This window comes from Delphinus delphis, chromosome 11, assembly GCF_949987515.2.
Source record: "Delphinus delphis chromosome 11, mDelDel1.2, whole genome shotgun sequence".
Lineage (NCBI taxonomy): Eukaryota > Metazoa > Chordata > Mammalia > Artiodactyla > Delphinidae > Delphinus > Delphinus delphis.
The window spans coordinates 12,044,377-12,068,174 of NC_082693.1; the positions used below are offsets into that span (position 1 = coordinate 12,044,377).

The 23,798-nt window shown below is 39.4% G+C and overlaps 2 protein-coding genes across 2 annotated transcripts; one reads left to right on the top strand and one right to left on the bottom strand.

Annotated features, from left to right (window-relative positions):
* The first annotated feature begins 3,452 nt into the window (after window positions 1–3,452).
* Window positions 3,453–4,184, top strand: C11H12orf60 (chromosome 11 C12orf60 homolog). The gene is given in 1 exon segment (XM_060025938.1): window positions 3,453–4,184. A coding segment is annotated over 1 exon segment (732 nt).
* A 3,323-nt stretch (window positions 4,185–7,507) lies between these two features.
* Window positions 7,508–18,499, bottom strand: ART4 (ADP-ribosyltransferase 4 (inactive) (Dombrock blood group)). The gene is made up of 3 exons (XM_060026124.1): window positions 18,123–18,499; window positions 15,023–15,731; window positions 7,508–7,814 (listed from the first exon to the last, which is right to left on the bottom strand). Exons 1-3 carry the CDS (start codon window positions 18,291–18,293, stop codon window positions 7,723–7,725), a joined length of 972 nt encoding a protein of 323 aa, XP_059882107.1. The 5' UTR covers window positions 18,294–18,499; the 3' UTR covers window positions 7,508–7,722.
* Window positions 18,500–23,798: the final 5,299 nt, after the last annotated feature.

The following is a 23,798-nucleotide window of genomic DNA, read 5'->3' on the forward strand; positions in this document are numbered from 1 at the left end:
TTCCAGATATTAAACTTCCTTTAGCTTCTGTTGCATTTTGTACCTGTTGCTGATTGATCTAAGTTCTCAAGAGATATAGATACAGATATTTTCAGCCAAATGTGTTTTTTTTGTGTGTGCTCTTCTTTCCTGGCTGGAAGTTCTGCTCTTTATCACTCTCTCTCTTGTCATCTTGGTTAATTGTCTTGACAATATAAAAACCTTAAAGATCAATTGGACTCCTTTCCCTTAAAGCTTAGATCAGAGTCTCCCATGCTTCTTTCTCTAGATTCTGTCCTAATCCCCACTGATTCCTCTGCAGCAAAGACACATCAGAAGCAAGAAAATCACTCAGCCTCTAGTGATTTGTAATTTACTAGTTTGTAATTTATGGATTGGCATAAAAGGACTATGAGATAATAAATGTAAAATACTTGGCACAGTGCCTGTTTTATGGCAAAAACTTACTAAATGATAGCTATTCTTATGTCAACAAGAAAAATTCCTGTTGTTATTGAGTGGGTAGAGGATTGGGAACCAAGATGCCAGCCAGGAGACTTGGATTGTACAATCTAAAGGTGCTGCGCTATAGTTCTAAAGAAGGACCAGGTGGGGTGCAGTAGATTGCTTTTGTCCCTCTGGGTCATTTTGCATTTGACATAGCCTAGGGACCCACCATGTAGGAACATGGGAAAAAAGTATTGTGGCCAGTGTAGCCAAAGTATGTATGTATGGATAAGTAGGATTTCAATAGATGTGTAAGGAGGTGGGGTATGAAGGAGATGATACAGGTGAAGGGAAAACTGTGAACAAAAAACTGTGGAGCATTTTCAGGGAACAAAATTAACCCACTATGCTGGTGGCACAGAGTATATGTGGGAGCAGTGAAGGGAAGGCAAGTAGTGGAAGACTGAGAGCAGTTTGTTGATGGCCTTAGATGCCATGCTAGGAAATTGTATTTTATTCTCTAGGCAATACTGAACCATCGAAGGTTTTTGGTTATGGGATAATATTAGGAGGTTTGGATTTCAGGAAAGTCAGTTTATACAAACTGGGTTAGTGGGTATGGACAATAAAACATGGGTTACCAACTCCAATGCCTATAGTAACTGGACAAGATATGTAAGTAATTGAAACACTTAGTGTAAGACAATAGGGTGTAGAGGTGAATGTCTAGTCTAAAGGGGACAACCTCAGCTCTAGGAAATTTCTCCAGCTCAGAAAAAGGACTTAATGCTGCCAGTTAATTTCATTTTTTCAATAATCAGTAGAAATTCAGATTTCTATGTTTCAATTTTTAAATTTGCAACTGATAAAAATTTTGAGAATACACTGTGGTAGGTCAAACAAAGCATATCTGCTGGTTAGATTTCGCCTGTGGATTGCCAGTTTGTGACCCCTTGACAAAAATATTGAGATAAAATGTGAGACCATTAAAGTTGTCTAGATGAGAGTTAACTGGAATAGTAGTTATGGGAATGGAAGGGAGGGGATGGATTGAAATAAGTTCAAAGGGAGTTAACAAATTTTAGGGACTGATTTAATATGGGGAAGAGAAAAGGAAAAGGGATTTGAGCCTCAATAATGAGGCAAAGATTAAGAGGAGAAAGTGTTTTCTGAGGAGGTGAGAGCAGTTTTGGATAATTGTATGGCATATACTGATGCAGTCACTATGTGGAGATGACCAGTAGGTAGTTGGAAATGTAGACCTGGAGATCGGGAGAATTGCTGAACCTACGCCATGAAGTTTAGGAGTCATCTGCATACAGATGGCATTTGTAGTTATGGGATCTTGAAGGGAGAAAGCGTACAATATAATGGGGGCCAAAAACACAGCCTTGCGGCGCTTAGGAGACTGGAAAGGCATTGGTGGTATAAGGAAGAGAAACCTATAAAATAAATATATGCTTAGAGAGGATATAGAAGGACCAGAGTTATACAGCATCATGGAGCCCTCAAGAGGAAAAAATCTTGAAGTAGGAAGAGGTATTCAGCAATTTTAATAATGCAGAGAACTCAAGATGGTTAAGGCCTGGAAATAGGCCAAGAGATTTGATAATTAGAACTTATTGATGCCCTACAGGAAAATAGTGAGGGATAGAATAAATTACAATGACGTAAAGAATCTCTCTCTTGAGAAATTTGAGAATTAAAGGAAGGAGTGAGATGGAATCATTACTTGAAGAGAAATCAGAGTCAAACTTTTTTTAAAACTGAATAGGGCAGTTGTTTTTGTTTCTTTGCTGCGCCATGTGGCTTGCAGGATCTCAATTCCCTGACCAGGGATTGAACACAGGCCACAGCAGTGAAAGCCTGGAATCCTAACCAACTGGATAGGGAACTGAGTATGTACATAATTAAAGGAGAAGGAAAAATAAAGAAGGAGTGATGGAGGATGCAAGATGTATTAGTCAGCTTGGGCTGCCATAACAAAATACCATAGACTGGGGGCTTGGACAACAGAAGTTTTATTTTCTCACAGCTCTGGAGTCTGGGAAATATAAGATCAAAGTACCAGCCCATTCAGTTTTTGGTGAGGGCTCTCTTCCTGATTTGCAGGCAGTCACCTTCTTGCTGCATCCTCACAAGGTGGAGAGAGTGAGGGAGGGAACTCTCTGGTGTCTCCTCTTACAAGGACACTAATCCTATCGTACCAGAGCCCTGCCCTTATTACTTCATTAACCTTAATTACCTCCTAAAGGACCTGTCTCCAATTACAGTCATACTGGAAATCAGGGTGTCAACACATGAATTTTGGGAGGACTTCAGTTCACGGCACAAGAGAAAAGGGGAGATGATTGATAGAGCAGAATTCTAGAGGAAATACCAAAAGAGGATTGTGAACATTGGTTAGAGACATTAACATTTTTCTCTATTGCAGAAGAAGACGAGTTGTAATGAAAGTACAGAAATGACAGGACAGACATTGGGAGTTTGTATTAGATGGCCTTGATCTTCTTTGGAATATTGCATTCTCTACCTCCTCAGTCTGCTGTTATCCACCTTTCAGAGATACTTGATAGTTTATATATTCTGTCCGGAATTTTTTGTTGTCATCAGTAGGAAAGATTGGATGGAGTGTGCTTGCTCTATCTTAACTGAAACCAGAGCCCCTCTATGTAATTTTTAATATTTTATCCAATCTTTTTCACTAGATTGGATGGGTATTGAGGGTAATACCTGTGAATACTGTCATTCCATATGTCAGCATATCCAATTCAGGATCTAGCATGCAATATTTGATATGTGGTTTAAATTTAATGAAACCCCCTGATTCTACTCTGTTTAAATTATTTTTTATTAAAGCACAAGACCATTTCTGTTTTGAAGCTTGTATAGCTTTCCAACCTTTGATACGAGTTATTCTCATGTTCAGATTATACTTTCAGTCTCTTTATGGTTGCCAAATATACTTTTAGTTTTCATTTGGATTACTACTTGTTTTACGGTGCTGAAACATTTCTTCTGAAGAAATGTCTTCAGGGTCAGAAAATGATAAAGAGAGGCTCGTTCAAGCTGCCAAAACGTTCTTCTTTCACATGCACGATCTTGCTTCCTTCACAAATGCACTCACCGAATTGTTTAACAGCAGTATCAACACTCAGATCTTCTTGATGGCTGTGAAAGAAGATGGTAATGTTAAGGATGTCTTTGAACAGATGCTCAAAACTTTTAAGGAGATGCAATCTGCAGTGGTGGCAAAGCAGGACAGAATGCAAAGTGAACCTTTATGTTCCAAGATTGCAACAGCTCTGTGCTCTATGCTTGAGAAGAGTAGCAGTGTAAAGGAGTTGCAACAGTCAGCCAAAGGAATGTTCAAAAATGTCCATACACCGGTCATTGCCTCTGTGCTGAATAATGGTAACATCCCTGAGAGTTTGGAACCTTCTCTTTCACTCTTGATGAAATAGCCAATCATGAATCTTCAGTAAAGTGACGTCTATAGAAAAGACACCAAAGAGCAATCAGATGATACCACATCTGAGAAAAGCCCAAGTCCTGGTCCATCCAAAGCCACTACAATAGACACCTTGAAAAAGTTGCAGGATGCACTAAACACTGAGAATGCCAAGGATGCCATCGAGTCAGCTGCAGATCAGATGGAGCAAATTGTCAAAACCATGAGACCAATCTTAGAGATCCTCCAAAAAGCCATAAAAACTATGGAAACCAAGGTTTCTGTGTTTAAGAAATCCAAGGACTAGTAGGAGTGCAACAGTAGTGCTCATTTCTGTCAGAAAACCAATTCAAATCCTGCGAGCTTTTATAGTACTTTCTAAGACCTTGGATGCCAGACATGTGATCTGTTGGGACATGAGTTTGAAGAATAGTCACCTGGCAAACCATGTTCCTCAAGTTTTGCTTTATTCAAATAAAAATAAATAGTCAAAGAAACCCTGCTTGAAATGGCAGTTACTGAAAAGAATATATTGTTCAAAAAAATCAAATATGGTATTATATTTGAGGATGTTTCTAAACATTGTATTTCATCTTAAAGCATAATTGAAATAATTCCCACTCTTAGTAATTCTATTTCTAGTTCCTACAGTGCGAGTTCCAGGTAAATGTATACACTATCACTAAATAATCTGGTTCAGGCCTAGGAAACAAAACTTTTGCATTTTTGTCACTCATATACCAATTTCTGTACACTTCAGTGGCTTGCCTATCATAAGCCATCACTAAATACTTTTGATGTGATTTATCCAGAAGTACATAAGAATAATGATGAGGAGTAATAGCATTTTCTTGCCTATGTGAATAAGACCAGAGCAAATGAGTTATTCTTTGTCTCCTACTGAAGTCTTATGATTAGGAGATAATAGAGGTTGGAAATGGAGGTGCTCTAACATTTTACACGAAAAAAGACCTAGTGCTTGTTACTTGACCGTAATAGAAGTAGGATTTCTGAGATGTGCTTGTATTGGGGAAAAAAGTTAGACAAATCCATTTGCCTACCAAAAAGTCTTGAGCTCTCATGAACTGCAAATGAGTGTATGCTCTCAAGATTGCCATATTTCAAAAACAAACAACCCAATCAAAAAATGTGCAGAAGACCTAAATAGACATTTCTCCAAAGAAGATATACAGATGGCCAAGAGGTACATGATAAGTTGCTCAACATCACTAATTATTAGAGAAATGCAAATCAAAACTACAATGAGGTATCACCTCACACTGGTCAGAATGGCCATCATCAAAAAATCTACAAACAATAAATGCTGGAGAGGGTGTGGAGAAAAGAGAACCCTCTTACACTGTTGATGGGAATGTAAATTGATACAGCCACTGGGCAGAACAGTATGGCGGTTCCTTAAAAAACTAAAAATAGAACTACCATCTGACCCAGCAATCCCACTACTGGGCATATACCCTGAGAAAACCATAATTCAAAAAGACACAATGTTCATTGCAGCACTACTTACAATAGCCAGGATGTGGAAACAACCTAAGTGTCCATCAACAGATGAATGGATAAAGAAGATGTGGTACATATATACAATGGAATATTACTCAGCCATCAAAAGGAACGAAATTGGGTCATTTGAAGAGATGTGATGGACCTAGAGTCTGTCATAGAGTGAAGTAAGAGAAAAACAAGTATCGTATCATTAACGCTTGTATGTGGAATCTAGAAAATGGTACAAATGAACCTATTTGCAGGGCAGGAATAGAGACACAGACGTAGAGAACAGATGGGTGGACACAGGAGGGAAGGGAAGAGTGGGATGAATTGGGAGATTAGGATTGACGTATATACACTACCATGTGTAAAATAGATAGCTAGTGGGAACCTGCTGTATAGCACAGGGAGCTCAGCTCGGTGCTCTGTGATGATCTAGATGGGTAGGATGGGGTGGGGAGGGAGGTCCAAGAGGGAGGGGATATATGTATACATATAGCTGATTCACTTCGGTGTACAGCAGAAACTAACACAACATTGTAAAGTGATTTTACTCCAGTTAAAAAAAAAGATTGCCATATTTCACATGATACCTAATAGAAACTTTCTTAAGAATAAGAAAGACAATAACTCTAGTTTTATTTTTTTCTTTTTAAGAAGTATGGAATTTACTACTTACTTTAAAAGCAGTTAACTCTAGTTCTCTATTGGAATCTTCCTTTCTGAGAATACCTAAGATTTTTCCTATTTAACCTTTTTTTTTTTTTTTTTTTTTTTTTTTTTGCGGTACGCGGGCCTCTCACTGTTGTGGCCTCTCCCGCTGCGGAGCACAGGCTCCGGACGCGCAGGCTCAGCGGCCATGGCTCACGGGCCCAGCCACTCCGCGGCATGTAAGATCTTCCCGGACCGGGGCACGAACCCATGTCCCCTGCATCGGCAGGCGGACTCTCAACCACTGCGCCACCAGGGAAGCCCTAAACATTTTTTCGTTTAAAAATTTAAATCCTATTTTCTCTTTAAAAAAATGCTTGCTTCTTATCTAAATCTCAGAGGAGCTAAGTAGCCTGGACTTTCAGAATTCAAAGGTATGGAGCTAGCTCTCATCTTCACCCCATTTAGCCCAATTAGTAGGGTCTTTGGAGACCTAGCAATCCCCCATCACCCCACTTATCTTGTCTACTACCTGAAAGAAGAGTCGGAGAACATCCCCAGCTGTGAAGTTCGATGATTTAATACTTCTTTTTAACTGTTTGCACATAATGGGGACTCAATATATCTTTGATATTTCCTTGGTAATTAGATTTTTTTTTCGCCTTTATCTCCACATACATACACTTGTTTTCCTAACAGATGTGCTTAAATTTGTGATGAAGGCTTAAAATCTAATTTGCCATAAAGTCCTCTGTGAATTAACATATGAGTTTAAATTCTAACTTTTGTAATATTTTAGAAGAAACCTGTGTGCAACACCCCATTACTGGCAGTAAATGAGACTCCACTAACATCTTTCATTAACTTTCCCTTTTGTTTCTTGGGTTTCTACATTGGTTTGGTCTTGAATGCTGATAAAAATCTCTAAAAAAATTTTTAAAATAATAAAATTGCTTGACATCAGGGAAAAAAAAATCTCTAAGGAAATTTCACACCTTTAATATGCCTCTGGGTCTCAACACTTTCTCATTTGATGAATTTGTCCTTTGCTTTCTAACTCAAGAGTCTCTGATTTGTTCCTAATATTTAGGATCATTAAATTAAAAAATAAGGGAAAATCATTGTATTCATCATAACACTCCTTCAATTGTTTGAGACAGAAAATTTAATTCAAATTATTGAAGCAAAAATATAATTTATTGATTTATGTAATGAAAAAGCCCATGGTATCCAGTTTCAGGCACAGTTGGATTTAGGGGCACATAGACTCTCGCCAAGATTCACTTTCTTTTCATTTCTCAGCTCTTCTTTCATTGTGTTAGCTCCGTTCTCAGGAAGACAGGGGCTCTCTTCTCAGTGGCAAGATAGCTGCTAGCGATTCTAGACTCATATTCTGCTTTCACTATTCTCCACTCAAAATAAAAAGTGGCCCCCACCCCACACCCAGCCCCAATCCCAATAAAGTACCCTGATTATGTCTCACAGGCTCAGACTGAGTCATTTCTATCCAACATGAATCTCTGTATCCATGAAGAAGAAATATACCTACAGGTCTACCCATAGGCAGTGGACTGAGCCAGCTCTGAATCAGTTGATAGCTGGGCGGAATGATTCTCTACGGGGATTCAGGGTGCCCTGACTGGAATAAAGCAAAAGGGTACAGGGAAGGCAAAAACCACAACCATTTTTTATGCTCTACTTTTGGAAGAGATGATGACACAGGTCAAAAATGAGAGAGAAGCAATAACTACGGGAATAGGGATGCACTTTTTGCTGGAAGCTGTGAAAACAAAAAAACATAAAAAGAGTTAGAGATGTTTTAGGTAGCAGAGATTGTTTTAAAAAACCACCTCATTTCTCTTTTGGTTCACTTTTTAAACTTAGAAAATTCCTAACAAAAATAGTTGAAGCTAGCACTTTTAAAAAATTAATTAATGTATTTTTTATACAGCAGGCTCTTATTAGTTATCTATTTTATACATATTAGTGTATACATGTCAATCCCAGTCTCCCAATTCATCCCGCCCGTCCTGCCACTTTCCCCTCTTGGTGTCCATATGTTTGTTCTCTACATCTGTGTCTGTATTTCTGCCTTGCAAACCAGTTCATCTGTACCACTTTTCTAGATTCCACATATATGCTTTAATATATGATATTTGTTTTTCTCTTTCTGACTTACTTCACTCTGTTTGACAGTCTCTAGGTCCATCCACGTCTCTACAAATGACCCAATTTCGTTCCTTTTTATGGCTGAGTAATATTCCATTGTATATATGTGCCACATCCTCTTTATCCATTCCTCTGTCGATGGGCATTTAGGTTGCTTCCATGTCCTGGCTATTGTAAATAGTGTGAAGCTAGCCACTTAAAAAAAAATTCTCTCTTAGAGTTCTCTAACTGACAGCTTGCTTATTTTGCAGACGATAAAACAGGTACCAAGAGGTTAAGAGGTGTACCTCAGGGTACCCAGCAAGTTGGGGGTAGGGATCTCCGGATTTCCCATCTTTATCGTCATCCACAGCAGAATTATTTCTGTTACCATCGTCCCCATCTTAATTATCACCATCTTTATCACCATTATGAAAGTGAACATTGATTAAAGGCTTATTCTGTGCTGGGGTCATTTTAAGCACTTGCTATAAATTAACTCATTTAATCCACACAAAAACTATGAGGCATTTATCCTCATTTTTTAGTTGATAAAACTGTGACACAGAGATGTGAAGAAACTTGTCAAACATCACGCATCTAGTAAGTAGTGTAGGCAGCCATCAGACTTAGGCAGTCTGGCTCAATGCTCTATTTTTAACCACTGTATTATCTCTCCATATATTGCATGTACATTCATCAAATTTTTTATTATAAGGTGAGCAAAAACAATTCACACAGTCCTGTTTGGTGTGTGTGTGTGTGTGTGTGTGTGTGTGTGTGTGTGTGTGTGTGTGTGTATACTGCCTACACGTACACACTCTTCATGGGAAAGGTTAGCAGCCACTAAGATGTGGCTGATGGAAGAAACACTGAAATATAAAAAATTATTGTCAGGTGTAACTACTAACTGGGAGTACAATGGGATAAGGATATAGAATGAGATGGAAGATGTAAACCTTTAAAAAAATGGTCTAGGGCTTCCCTGGTGGTGCAGTGGTTAGGAGCCTGCCTGCCAATGCAGGGGACATGGGTTCAAGCCCTGGTCCAGGAGGATCCCACGTGCCACGGAGCAGCAAAGCCTGTGTGCCACGGCTGCTGAGCCTGCGCTCTAGAGCCTGCGAGCCACAACTACTGAGCCCGCGTGCCTAGAGCCTGTGCTCCACCACAAGAGAAGACACTGCAATGAGAAGCCCGTGCACCGTGGTGAGGAGTAGCCCCCGCTCACCACAACTAGAGAGGGCCCATGTGCAGCAACGAAGACCCAATGCAGCCAAAAATTAAATAAATAAAATAAATAAGTAAAATTTTAAAAATGCTCTAAAGAGTGGAATCTCCTTTTCAACCAGCCTTTGCTGATTATTTAGCATATAAAAGACATTTGAGGTAGAAAATCATTCAACTCTATGATTGCCTCAATTGTTTGATGACCATATTGTTTGATAGGATGATCAGATGTTGAGGAAATACTTTTCCATTGCTTCCACATAATATATAAGATCCCTTGAGTTTCCTGGAATTTCTATTTGGAAAATTACCAACAGTAATTTTCAAAACCCCACTTTTCTTATATAAGAGAAATTAATAATGCATACTTATTTCTAAGCTTTTGTCAAAGTTTGTGTTAAAATTGTATTATCTGAATTCTCACAGGGACCTAGGAACAATCAATACCACTTTAGCAGGTCACTCCTTTAAATGATTCTTAAGCATTTTCTGTTTTATTTTCTCTTCATTGAGGCTAGAGATCACAAGGACCTCTAACCCCACCCTTTCTCACTGTTTCGTGGGATAAGATTCTACTGAAGAGTTGTCAGCAACTGATTGACAAGGAAACAATATAACGGAGAAAGATTATGATTTGAGGGTGTGATTGGCTTTGGTATTGAAGCTCTACCCCTAGATGCTTGACTGTGATCATTTTTGTTACTTTCACTAGGCCTCAGTTTTCTCATCTGTAAAATGAGAGCGCCTCCAGGCTTTTGGAAATACTATGATCACCACTACTACTCTTCACTTTGCTTCATTGTGATTATGCTAATGTTCAAGTAAGAGAAAAACAGAGATATTACTATGTGGTAATCATACTCACCCTTCAAAATCACCTCTTAAGCACCCTTCATAATAACTAGGATATTAAAAATAGCTTATTTTAATTTTATTTTCTCAGGTTAAAGTAACTTTTCTTTCCTAACTCTCTTGATACTTTTTCTGTACCTCTCATATGGTCATTATCATTTCTACCTCACATTATTATTATTATTATTGTTTTCACACAGGCAGACAATATATTTAGGAGAATAAATGAAAAAATCTGTGAATTAAATTAATTACAGTCTATAAAATTTCTCATTTCAGAACAACTCACATTAACTTTACTTTTGTATTTGTCTTTACTTTTCTTCTAGACTATTCAATGCTTTTTATTCCCTCTGTCCCTAGGACAGTACTTTTCAAATTGGAGGTTGTGATTCCATTAATGGTTTGTGACATCAGTTCAGTAGGTCATGGCCATCAATCTTTAATAATGTAATAAAATAGGTTAAGATGAAAAACACTAGTTAAATGCATGTGAAAAGATCAACTATTATCTTGTTATATATACATTTATGTGAACATATTTGTATATTTATATGAATGTGAAGTGTGTTTATAATGTCAATAGTCAGAGCACAGAAGATTGAAGCCAATTTTAGGTTCTCAATAACATTTTTGAATGACAAAATAAATCTCCTGAAAGTGACCTACAGAGAAAATTGTCCTGGACTTTTTGTCAGAAAAAATGGGAAACGGTCTCACTTTTGTTATTTATAACCTGCTTGAATAATCTTACAAAAACCATTTAACCTTTCTAATCCTCAGTGTTCACATCATTATAGGGGGGTCAATAGCCCAAAGTACAGGTGGTTGTAAGAATTAAACAGATAATGTGTGTGAAAGCCTTTTGTAAACTAAATTTCTATACAAATACCATTTTATTGGTGTATTATAACCTGAATTTGGTCACCTCTGCCTCAGGTATACAGTCTGGGGAGAAATGCATAATATTATGCCTTTTATCTCATGAAGTCTGAATCTGTGAGTTAGATTGTTCAGAAATACGTATTCAATCTCTTCAAAAAAAGCAAAAAAAAAAAAGTAAAAGTGACATGCAGTATATCTAGTTAATCTTATTTGGTGGTAAATGTTATCTATAACCTCTTTCTGTCAAAATTTAGAGTGATGAGTGTTATTCTTTTAGAATATTGTCTATGGGACTTCCCTGGTGGTCCAGTGGTTAAGACTCCGTGCTTCCACTGAAGGGGTCCCGGGTCCGATTCCTGGTGGGGGAACTAAGATCCCGCAAGCCGCATGGCATAGCCAAAAAAACATGTGTTTCTTCTGTCTCTTCCTTTCTTTCTATTCTAACTGTCAATATTACTGAAGTAGACATTTGTGCCATTAAACTGTTATCCCAGCTCCATGTGCAAAGTACTTTCCCAGAATTTTTCAATTGTGTTTGAGAGGGTGGGTAACAAGTGCTATCACAACATTCCCTCCAGGCACGTATTGCCCCCATATTATAAATGAAGAAACAGGTTCAGAGTTGTCATTTGCACAAGGCCACAGAGCTACTAACATATGCCCAGCTCTCACTGGTTCCACCATCTCTGCTCTACCCATCATGCCCTGTGGTCTCCAGATTCATCCAATTACTCATTCTTTCATCCATTCGTCTGAGACAGACATGCTACCTCAAGGTAAGTGTGATGCCACAAATTGGGAAAATTACTTTGGGATAACTGAAACCCAGAGTAAAAGAAAATAGGAAACAGTAAGTTAATAAAATAAAGACTTATAATAGTAATAGTAATAGTAGCCAAAGAGTTTTGATTACTTACTTACATGTGTCACGTACGGTTCTAAGAGCTTTTGCATGCGTTCCTTCATTTTCTCTTCACCGGCATCTTACAAGGTAAGTTTTATTTTTAAAAATTATTCCCATTTACATATAAAGAAACTGAGGCACAGAGAGACTAAGCCATTTGCCTGTATTCCCACTGCTAGTAACTGGCAAGATTAACATGTAAAACCACACTGACTACAAACAATTGGCTACATTTTTTTCTAGAAGCATGCTTAAGAATTTTAGTTATGTGAAACATTTTCGCAAATAAACCCCTCTTCTTTGTGAACCCAATGATACAGAACAGAGCATGTATTTGTGTGTCTACAGATTTTTGGCACAGATTATTTTGCTGAAGGAAGCAACAGTTAAGGACAAATAACTAACATAACATATTTTAAGTCTTCCACGGGGCCTGAAAACATGTTTCTATGGTAACAAGTATAGGTCATGTGAGGGGTGAGAGAAGAATTAGAAGAAAAAGCTATCAGTTTAGAATGTCTTAAACAATTTTTCTTTTGCGAACTCACTCCCCTCAATGAGTTATGCTACCAATTTGACCTTTTGACTCTTCGAAGGCCACAGATTCCTAGGAACTCTTTGAACTTGAGAACTTCAGTTACAACTTAATGGAAGCAATTTTGAAATACATTGAAGGACTGGGGAAGCTCTGCTCTTTAATCTACTGTCTCTTCATCGGGAGAACTGCAGTGTCCCTGGCTGACCCATTTTAAACGGCTTCATGTTGTTTTTCACATATTGCGTCTGTCAGATTAAAAGGGAACCGGAGAGGAAACGTAAGTCACTGGCTCATAGGGACTTTTGGGGACATAGAATAGTTTGTGGCTTCTGCTGGTGAAAAAATCGAAAGGAGAAGAAACAGTTTGCTGAGAGGATTCCAGTTTCATGAGAAATTAGATTCTGTGAATTCCCCAGGCTGAGGTTAATGGTTAGTCCAGGTGATTGGTCAGAAGTCAAGTGGGCAGCAGCAGCCATCTGGAAAAACAGGGCTGGGGAGACCACTGACCTCACTCCCTCCCAGTGAAGGATTCTCAGATAAGAAAAACATGCCACCTCCCTTCTCCCATTGTTCATGTTTGCATCAATCTAGTACCGCTCCAGGATGTTGGAATAAGCAGAGTGTTACTTATCAGTTAATGGAAATGACTGTCTCTGGCCTTACAGATAGGCCAGAGTGAGCAGGACCTTGACCTCAGTGTGGATGCCAGTTTGAGGACGTTTGCAGCACTGCAGCCCTGATGTGTTGAGAAACGCAGACAGGCTGAATTATTAACAGCAGCAGTGATGATGGAGTAGAGGAAGATTCGGGAATATTTCAAAGGTAGACCCTGTAGCTGGGTTGCAGTTGACTTTGAGTGTAAAGGAATGCGCATGTGGATAAGGACAGTCTTCCTCTTTCTGAATCAAACAGGGTACGGCATCTGCTATCGAATTTGCGCAGCATTTGCTCCGTCAAACGACTGTGGCTGGCAACATACAAAGATAAAATGGAATCAGCCACATGTTTTTCTAAAAAGAGACTAACATGTATTTTTATTGTGATAACTCTAATTTCTCCTGCTTTGGTTCATTTTTCACAATATCATCAAGGCTCTTGCTACAATACTGATCTGATTGATACTCCACTCCTTACAGACTTCTAATGGTTTCTCACTACTTACAGCATGAAGTTTGAAAGTCCTTGGCATGGAATACAAGAGGTTTTTTTAAAGCAATCTGGCCCCATCAGAACTCTCCAGCCCCTATCAGTGTCCTACTTCCTTTCTACTCTTGGCCTCTTCCTCTGTCCTACACACCCTACATTCCGGCCATCCAGAATTTCAAAATTTCCCTGAAGATACCAGGCTGTTTGAAATCTCTGTGATTCAGTATATGCTTTTTCTGCTTGAAATGACTTTTTCTCTCTTTTTTCACTGAAAATCCCCATTCCTACTTCAAGTCCCACGTGGTCTCCTATTGTGAAGGCTTCTCACTTTCCCCAGAGAGAACGAGCGTCTTCCTTCACCGAGCAACAATAACCATTGCTTAAACATCTGGTGTATACTTAGTGCTTTTGTGTGTAGACACTTGTTCATATTTCCACTTCTCATTAGACTAAAAATCCTCCTTAGGATAGTAATTTTGCTTTATTCATTTTGTATCGCCTGGGTCCTCCTATCCCAGTTCCTGGAACAGAGAAGACGATTAAAAGATAGGAGTGGATGAATTAATCACACCTCCTGCTTTATTTTTAACACTTCTTGTTCATGAAATGACCGTGACAAAAAATGAGCTTGAGGGAGAAGGTAAAATGCTATGTTTTATGCACTCCCTTTTCCAGTAGAGATACTTACTCTCTCTGTCTAGAATGCCCTGTATATCTGGGCCATTGCAAAGCACATTTTCCTACAGGTAGCTGAGGAGAAAGAAGAGAGCAGAAACCAAGAAACAAGGTGAGTCTTCTCTAATCTGCCAATTCCACCATTACTGAAGGCCAATATCCATGTTTTTGGCTTTTTCCCCCAAGCTCACTCAGAAAAACAACTTTTATAAAAGAATAGGGATGTAGAAAACAAATTTATGGTTACCAGGAGGGAAAATGGGGGGAGGGATAAATTGGGAGATTGGGATTGATGTATACACCCTACTATATATAAAATAGATAACTAATAAGGACCTACTGTATAACACAGGGAACTCTACTCAATACTCTCTAGTGACGTATATAGGAAAAGAATCTAAAAGAGAGTGGATATATGTATATGTATAACTGATTCGCTTTGCTGTACACCTGAAAACTAACACAACATTGTAAATCAACTATACTCCAATAAAAATTAAAAAAAGAAAAAAAATTAAAATAAATAAATAAATATTTCTTTGAAAAGATTAAAAAATGAATGGTGGCCTGCAATCCTGGTAAGAGTGGATTCCATTTGGATCAATAACAATACCTTTTAGCAGCTGACAGTTATACGCACTCTGGGTCCCAGTTGACTGCAGTTGCAACCAATTTCCTCTTGGGTGGTAGCTCGTATTTACAACTTCAAACAGCTCATACGGAGGGACCAGGACCTCCTTTTTGAGAGAGAAGTCTTGTACAGGTGCCCCCAGGCAGGTCAATATGGTAAATAGAGTTTGGTCCCCAAACTTCTGTGCCTCTTCTCTCAGGAAAGAGGTGGAGAGGAATTGGCCAAAGCGAATGGTGGCACCCATGGGGGCTTCCAAGTAAACGCCCTTCACCTCATGGTGCACCTCATAACACAGAGAGTCATTCCTTGTGACAATCTCTTTCCTCAGCAGCTGGATTGCCGTGGTCAGGTAGTAGTGTAGATATTTGAAATGGAATGAACGTTTATATTGCTGGGGAGACCCAGCAGCACTGGCCATGGCTCTGGAGAAGTCTGAACGAACACTGCCGTTCGACGAATAAACCAAGATGGCCACAGCATGTGTAACAGTCATGTTCTCAGGGAGAGCTTTTCCTTGTGTCAACCAGTCTAAGTGTGCACGTTGCCAGACCCTGTGGTAATTCCTACGAGATTCTAGTTCTTTCGTAAAATAATCCCCTTGAATCAGGTCCTCCATGACTTGTTGGCTGCAGCCTTGGTACTGATCATCAAAGGAACCGGGTGCCAAGTCAAAGTCAATTTTAACTGCGACCTATAAGGAAAGAAAAATCTTGATTTTAATTTTTCAAATTCGATGGTGAATCTTGTTGACCTGAAGTAAATAGCGTGCCAGGTATTTCTCCAGCAAAGATAGGTCTATTCAGGATCAGCAGAGAGTTGCAATTCAGGTTCTGCAACTGCGGTGCGCCGTGTACAAGTCCCTACAGGGCAAGGGAAGAAGAATGCTTTCATAGAGAAGAAAAGGAAGATGGGAGGGTATAGTAAACAGAGAGTTCATGGCTTTACATTCGCCCAGTCCTTGCCAGGAAAGAAGAGGTGTTTTTCTTCTTCCTGTTAGACTCTGCTATGCCGCAGGGCATGAGAGCTCCCCTTTCTGGTCTCCCGACTCTATTTAATGGAGGTTTCTGTTTTTTTAATTTTTACGGTGTGGTAGCAGATTTGCTACACTGTATAAGACTGAGTTGTCTGCTCAAAATCAGTATTTGCTGAAGTAATTTTCACTCATAACCATTACACTGATCCAGTCCTTCCTATATCTGTGACCCATGCTAGATGTTGAATTTGGTTTGACAAATATTACTGAAAGCACAAAAAAACCTCATCTCCCCATGGAGGAAGTGACCCTTTTTGTATCAGTGAAAAGTCTTTTTGCATATTGAGTATTTTGAAGAAAAAAATTAATAATCAAAGTTTAATTATACTATCTGTTTCCTCTCCTAACCCCTTCACATTCTCACACAGGTGTTATAAGTAATACCTCTTTTATGAATACCTAAAACCTATATTAAGCCTTTGGCTTTGATTTAAGAAAAGACTTAAGTGATGAGTTGGGTTCTCCAAGGGGGCCCCCAGTAAATGACAACCCTCTCCTCTGCTCAGGACTTGAAATATGAAGGCTAAAATATAATTTTTACTACTGAATGAGAACATGTTGGAGCACCCATCTTTAGGTCTGATGGCTGGTGGGCTTGTTAAGGGTAAACCCCAGAATGAGCTGACTTGCCCACTTAGCTGCAGGCAGTATTGGATTGCAACCTGTCCAGGTGAGATTCTTGCCATGGGAGGAACACAGAACTCATGCCTTTTGCCATTGGGTTAATTCCCAGGAGGAAGAAGAGCAAACACAGCATATCCAGTTATTCTTCCTGACGTTACCAGTCAAGTAACGTCTGTCCACCTCCAGGGGAGCGATGTGAGGAGAGGGTTGGACAGAGGTCAGTGGGGTTCCTGGTAATGTCCTTCTTCTTAGAAATCAGGAGTAGGAAAAAGACATTTTCTCATGGGTAGCCAATGGAATATTACTTATTGATACCCAGTGCATATTAAATTAAAGTTAGAGATTTGAAGACAAGTTCTTTAAGTCTCATCCATCTATAATTGAGAGCCATATTTTTCAGTTATCTTAATTTCAAGGTGTTTCCTTCTGGGCAAAGAAATGATACTTTCCTAATAAACAGTACTTACTAAGGAACATATTAAGAGATAAAATTCCATCCAGTGAATGTCAACAGTGTTGTAGCTGGAACTCAAAAGCATACCATTTGGTATTTTTACTATGTTATTTATGGTGAGAAGTCATCTAGTTGTGTGTAAACTGGAACAAAATTTTAAGACTGCTTAAATGATTTTAACCGATAATTCTTTAGAGCAGATTTGCAAATAATTCTACAGAATCTATTTAAGCCAAAACAAAATAAAAAATATCTTCTATCAAACCTTGTGAACTCCAAAACTTTAATCTATTACTAGATATCAAATGGGTATTCTGTCTTCTTTCTTTTTTTTTTTTTAAAGTTGAGAGCTATGTTTCATTCAGTGGGAATTTTTAGGACTTCAAGCCCGGGAGATGGCATCTCACGTAACCCCGAGAGAACTGCTCTGAGGAAGTGAGGGGGGAGCTCGGATACATAGGAGTTTTGTAACAAAGGGCACGTACTCGGAACATCAAAAGATTACTGTTAATTAAAGAAAACCAGACATTAAAATTAAGGAATTTAGTGCTTTTCTATGTATGGGAAGATGCAAGCGTCTGGGCTCACTGAAACTGTTTTCTCTTAACATTAGGTTATTTTTCATTATAGAGAACTTTATAATACGTCTTTTGAGTTGATCCATATGATACAGGATAAAGCCAAATAGACTTGGTTGATTTTGCATTATTTGTCCTACAGAAGCAATGTTTTACTTAAATTTTATGGAGAATCAAGAAAAAAATGCTATGCCTCTAGCTTCTGTGATGCCAAATCTGTAAACTGTAAAGAACTCCATAATTTTAAATAATCGTTTTCAACCCTCTTTGCCAGCATTACGTGTTAGTTAAAATGTCTAAGTGAAATTACATCCCAAGGGACTAAAGGTCATCTAAAGGTTGCACCACTGGAGCCCTGATCATAAAGAGATCACCTCCTCCGTGGTAACTCACCGTGGGTCTCTGCAGACTTGAGCACAGCAGCAGGAGAGGAAGTTGCCCTCTTAGGAGCCAGATTCTCACCTCAGGGGCTGCAGTATTTGGAAGAAGACTCCTCCTGCATCTGTTGGTCAAAGGGCAGTATTTGTTGGTGTTCAAAGCACTTCTTCGCCCCTGCAGCTTCATCCTGAAATCAGTTCTCAGGGTGCTCCTTTGGGGTTTTCTTGGGGTTGAGTCTCAGCAAGAACCTTCCTCACCTATGTCTATGTTGAGACGTCTGCTGACCGCCACCAACTAGCAGTTTCCAAGGGAAGAAATCAACTCGAACTCACTTGCAAAGCTGAAATCTCTGTTGAACAGCCAGACTTGTGCACCAAATAAGGAATTCTGAAGTGAACTCAAATTAGTTTCCGACTTAAAAAAATCCTGATCTAGTCTCTATGCAGGGAAATTCCAAAGTCTTGTTACAGGTCTGGCTCACCAGCTTAGCCTTAACTTTCTTAAGAAGGCAGGAAGGGGCTTCCTAGGTGGCACAGTGGTTAAGAATCCGCCTGCCAATGCAGGGGACACGGGTTCGAGACCTGGTCAGGGAAGATCCCACGTGCCGCGGAGCACCAAATCTCCTGCGCCACTACTGAAGCCCCAAGCCTAGAGCCCGAGCGCACCGCAACAACGAGTAGCCCCGAGTGCACCGCAACAACGAGCAGCCCCCGCTCTCCGCAACTGGAGAAAACCCACATGCAGCAACGAAGACCCCAGGCAGCGAAAAATGAATAAGTAAATAAATAAAAGAAAAGAAAAGGCAGCAGGCAAAGGCATGCACTGTATGGTGTTTGGGGCCAAGTGGTTTTATCTTGAGCTGCAGCCTTTGAGTGATATGATTGGCTCGTGCAGGTTCCTGGGAAGATACCACCTCAAGGTTGGCCTATGCTAGGCTCATCTGGTACTGCTGATAGGCCCTGCCCAGAAGGGACTGCCACAAAGCAAAACAGTAGGGTTACTGCCAAAAAGAAAGCTCTCTTTGCTGCTTTTCCACTGCACATTTGAAATCGTCCACTCTAGAAATTATACCTGTTCAGATGACAGATCTTCTATGTTTTCTCTTCTAAAGGCATCAGATTCTCAATCCACACTATTTCAGTCTGGGGCGAATCCAAATGACTACTGTCAGAAGACAGCCTCTGAGCAGCTGACAGCACTCAAAAGTAGGTGACATCGATCAAGAACAGGTTCCAGGGTGTTGAGTTCATTTAGCATAAATGTCCTATGAAACCCTCTCTCTTAGACACTTCCCTTTCTAGTCTGAACATCCTTCCTCTGTTCCCAGTCCTTGGGGTAATTGTTTTTCTTGCAAATCTTTCCCACTTAACACTTTCATTATTTAACTGTGAAGGGAAATGAAATCTTGTTCTCGGAAATTCTGGTATTTTTTTCAGCAGCAGTAAATATTTTTACACTAAATTTTCTGATAATCACAGCAGTTATGTCTCATAACAAAAGTTCAGAATATCTAGAAAAGTATAAAGGAGGAAACCAAATTACCCATAACCCATCATCTGGGGAAAGGTACTATTTAGATTTAGATTTTGGTTTTGCACACACACACACACACACACACACACACACACACGTTCTAGGACTGAAATAATGTGTGCAATTTTGCATGCTGTTTTTTTCCCTTATTTTTTTTCTTCTATATCTTATGTTTCCTTTTTTAAAAAATTGAGGTATAGTTGATTTCTCTTAATGTTTTAATGTAAGCATGTCCGCATGTAACTTAATACTTACTGAAAACATGTTTTTTTATGGCTGTACAATATTCTACCATCAGTGAAATATGGGGTGGATCCATGGACTATACTGTCACAAAAACAGATTGGTGAATAGGACACGGACTCTTGAAAAAGACACGTCAGTTCAATTCCTGGCTCTCCTACTTGATGTTTGACCTCATGCAAAGTACTAAGCTTCTCTGTTCCTCAGTTTCCTCATTTGGTTTTTTGTTTTGTTTTGTTTTTTCGGTCTCACCGTGCAGCATGCAGGACCTTAGTTCCCTGACCAGGGATCGAACCCGGGCCCCCTGCAGTGGAAGCCCGGAGTCTTAACTACTGAACCACCAGGGAAGTCCCTCCTCATTTGTTAAGGGGAGATAATAATAGTACTTACCTCTCTGAATGCTTTCATACATTTATAACCCTTTAACAGCACCTGGCACTGAGAAATTTTTTAATAAATAAAAACATTATTATTTGTACCAAAACATTGTTATTTGTACCAAAGTTTATTGAATAAATGTATTACATTTAGCCTGTTTTCAACTTTGTACTATTATAAACAATGACTTACGAACATGTTTTGGACACAAATCTTTGTGTGCTTTTCTTCTTGCAATTTTAAGACACAATTTAGAGATGTGATCACTTACCAATGAAATGTATATAGTTTTGGACGTCATTGAAAACATGAGTAGTGTATGAAAATATCCCTTTAAGATTTTAATAATTCTTAAGATTCCTTGTATCAACTGTTAATTTGGGATACTGAGGTTTCATGAAGAGAAATAAAATTAGAGTCCGAAAACTTGGATTATGGGTCTCATTCTACAGGTTGGTAGCTGAGTTTACTTAAAAAAAAAACCCTGCAAGCTGTGCTGAGCTTCAGTTTCCTTAACCTTGTAGAGTTGTCAAAAATAAATGATGTGATAATAATTACCTTTTCTGGAGAGTGCACTGTGCTTCAAGACCTTTTGGTATGTTATCTTAACCCACAACACAACTATAAGGAAGAGACATTTTAACCTCCACTTTATGGGTGTATTTGCTGAAACTCTGTGAGGGCAAATAACTTGTCAGTGATCGCAGGCGGTTTCCTCTTACCTCCATGGCCCACTGTCTCCAAAAATTCTAAAGGACTGTAAGTGTCATTTTTTTTTTTTTTTGGCCGTCCCGCGTGTCTTGCCGGATCTTAGTTCCCCAACCAGGGATTGAACGCGGGCCCTCGGCACTGAAAGCGCCCAGTCCTAACCACTGGACGGCCAGGGAACTTCCCTGTTAACTGTCATTTTATTATTATTGTCTGTAAGGGTTTTGTTGATTTTCCTAATGTGACTGCCGCTTCCAAAATAAGACCACTAGGGGGCAGCAGGAACCTTTGTAACCTTTTTGTACAGCTGGAATTTAAAGATTGGGAAGGGGACGGGGGGAGGGAGGAAGAGCGAGACACAGAGACAGAAACAGAGAAAAGAGACTGAGACAGAAGAAGGGAAAGAGGGAGGGAAGCAAGAGAACACCAACAATAATATCTGGGGTAGGGAAAGGCCACAGGTCTGGTGTGTGAGTGTGTGTATATTTTTGATTAAAATAAAGTTTTCTGACAATGTTTAGTCATTGAAAACAATCATCTTTTGTCTTGAGGGCTATTTTATTAAAGTTCCCATGAGAAAATTTAATATTAGTTAATTTAGAGCTTGATGTTCACCCAGTTACCATTTTCTTAATGATGCCCAGTTCTTCAAAATCTGCTGTCTTGATGGGTAAAAAGGATATGCGTCTGGAAGTTGTACAGAACTGTGTTGGTATTTTGCTTCCATGATTTCCCAGCTTTTGTAAATCTGAATAAGTAATGTCAGTTCTCCGTCTCAGCTTCTTTATATATAAAAGCCGAGATGACAACACAACTCTTGCAGGGTCGTGTTGGCAATGAAATTGAGATACTCTGTAAAATATCATGGAATGGATCCATGAACTATAGTGTCTCAGAAGCAGATTGACTGATGAATGATAGAACATGAGTCCTTGAGAAAGATACTTCGGCTCAATCCCGTGTTCTATCACTTCCTTAACGTTTGACCCGGGCAAGTATTTTACCTTTCTGCTCTGCAGTTTCCTCAGTTTCCTGATGCCACTGACACTTAGCAGGTGCTCAAAGCATGTTGGCTACTCAGATATTTGAAGACCAACAACTCATAGGGTGTTTAACAAAGTGAAAGTTAATTTCTATTACATTTTTTATAAACAGCCGTTTAAGAAAATGTTCTGCTGATTTTCTAGAATACATTCTGAACATTCTGGACTAGTTTTCTAAAGCTACTTTCAGAGCATGGGTTGAAGGAGTCACTAGCCTCAAGGTTTGGAAATGGCTCTTGGTATTCCTTGTTTGGGTCTTACTGAACGCCTTTGGACCTGAGTTAATTTAACGGAGGCACTGCCAGAAGTCCTTGTTATCCAAAGGAAAGTAGTTTGATAGTGGTCTCAAAATTAGGTAGTCAGGATGGTTTTAACATTTTAACTCATCTGTTCTCTTTTACCCTCAAACTCTTATCGAAGTGAGCAAAACTCCTTCAATTATTTCATATTTTTTATAACTTTTTATTTAGATAAAATTTTCAACTTAGAGAAACATGGCAAGTTTCTGTGCAAGGAACATATGTATATCCAAGGAACTCCCATGCCCTGTTGTAACTGAGCAGGACCCTACTGGGGCTTTCCTGGTACAGACCCCTGCCCCATATTTTCTGCTGTAGCTCCTCTTTAAAGTAGCCAGATAATAGTATCTCATGCATATTTCCTGAGTTTTTCAGATGCTAAAAACCAACACCAAATGGAAGAAATTAACTACTTGATGATCATGAGAATGTAGCCCCCAGACCTACTGACGCCTAAGGATTGATAAGGTTAACTGCCCTGTTACCTCACCATCAACCAATCAGAGAACGGTACATGAGCTGATCACATACTCTGGGACACCCCTCCTTCACCCGGCCTTTAAAAAGGCTTCGTTGAGCTGTGACAAAGCGAGAGAGAGGCATGGACATATATACACTACCAAACGTAAGGTAGATAGCTAGTGGGAAGTAGCTAGTGGGAAGCAGCTGCATAGCACAGGGAGATCAGCTCGGTGCTTTGTGACTGCCTGGAGGGGTGGGATAGGGAGGGAAGGAGGGAGGAAGATGCAAGAGGGAAGAGATATGGGAACATATGTATATGTATAACTGATTCACTTTGTTATAAAGCAATTATACCCCAATAAAGATGTTAAAAAAAAAAAAAGGCTTTGCTGAAACTCTTCAAGGAGTTTGGGGTTTTTTTAGGACATGAGCCGTTCTCCTTGCAAGGCCCTGCCATAAACCTTTCTCTGCTCCAAACTCTAACGTTTTGGTTTGTCTGGGCTCTGTGGGTCAGGCACACGACCTGCGTTCATACTCTCCACATTCATCGATGGCTGATATTATATTTTGCCCCACTTGCTCTATCATTCTCTCTTTTTTTCTAAACCACTTGAGAATAATTTGCAGACATCATGCCCTTTGTTAATCGATAAACTGAGACATATTAAAACATTTTAGGAGTTTGAGCAAAAATCAACTCAGATTGGGCAGTTGCCAAACAGAAGTGGTTAGGGATGCTCCACTGAGAGGAGCTGGGGAGAGACAGAGAGAGAAAAGATGAAAGCAAGGCAAGGAAACTGTTTGATTGGCTGTACCTTAGCATCGGTCATATTTGGAAAAGCCTCATTGGCTGTTTGTGATGAGTAGTCCTTGGGTTTTGATTTCTCCACCTTGAGGCCAGTACAGACTTAGGTTTTGGCTTGTTTGCATAGGCTGCCAAGGTACTAGCACCACCTCAGTCTCATGGCCTCTTTGTTTAATTAATTTAACACCTGTAAGGGCAGAAATTTTTCCCTTCCTCCCTT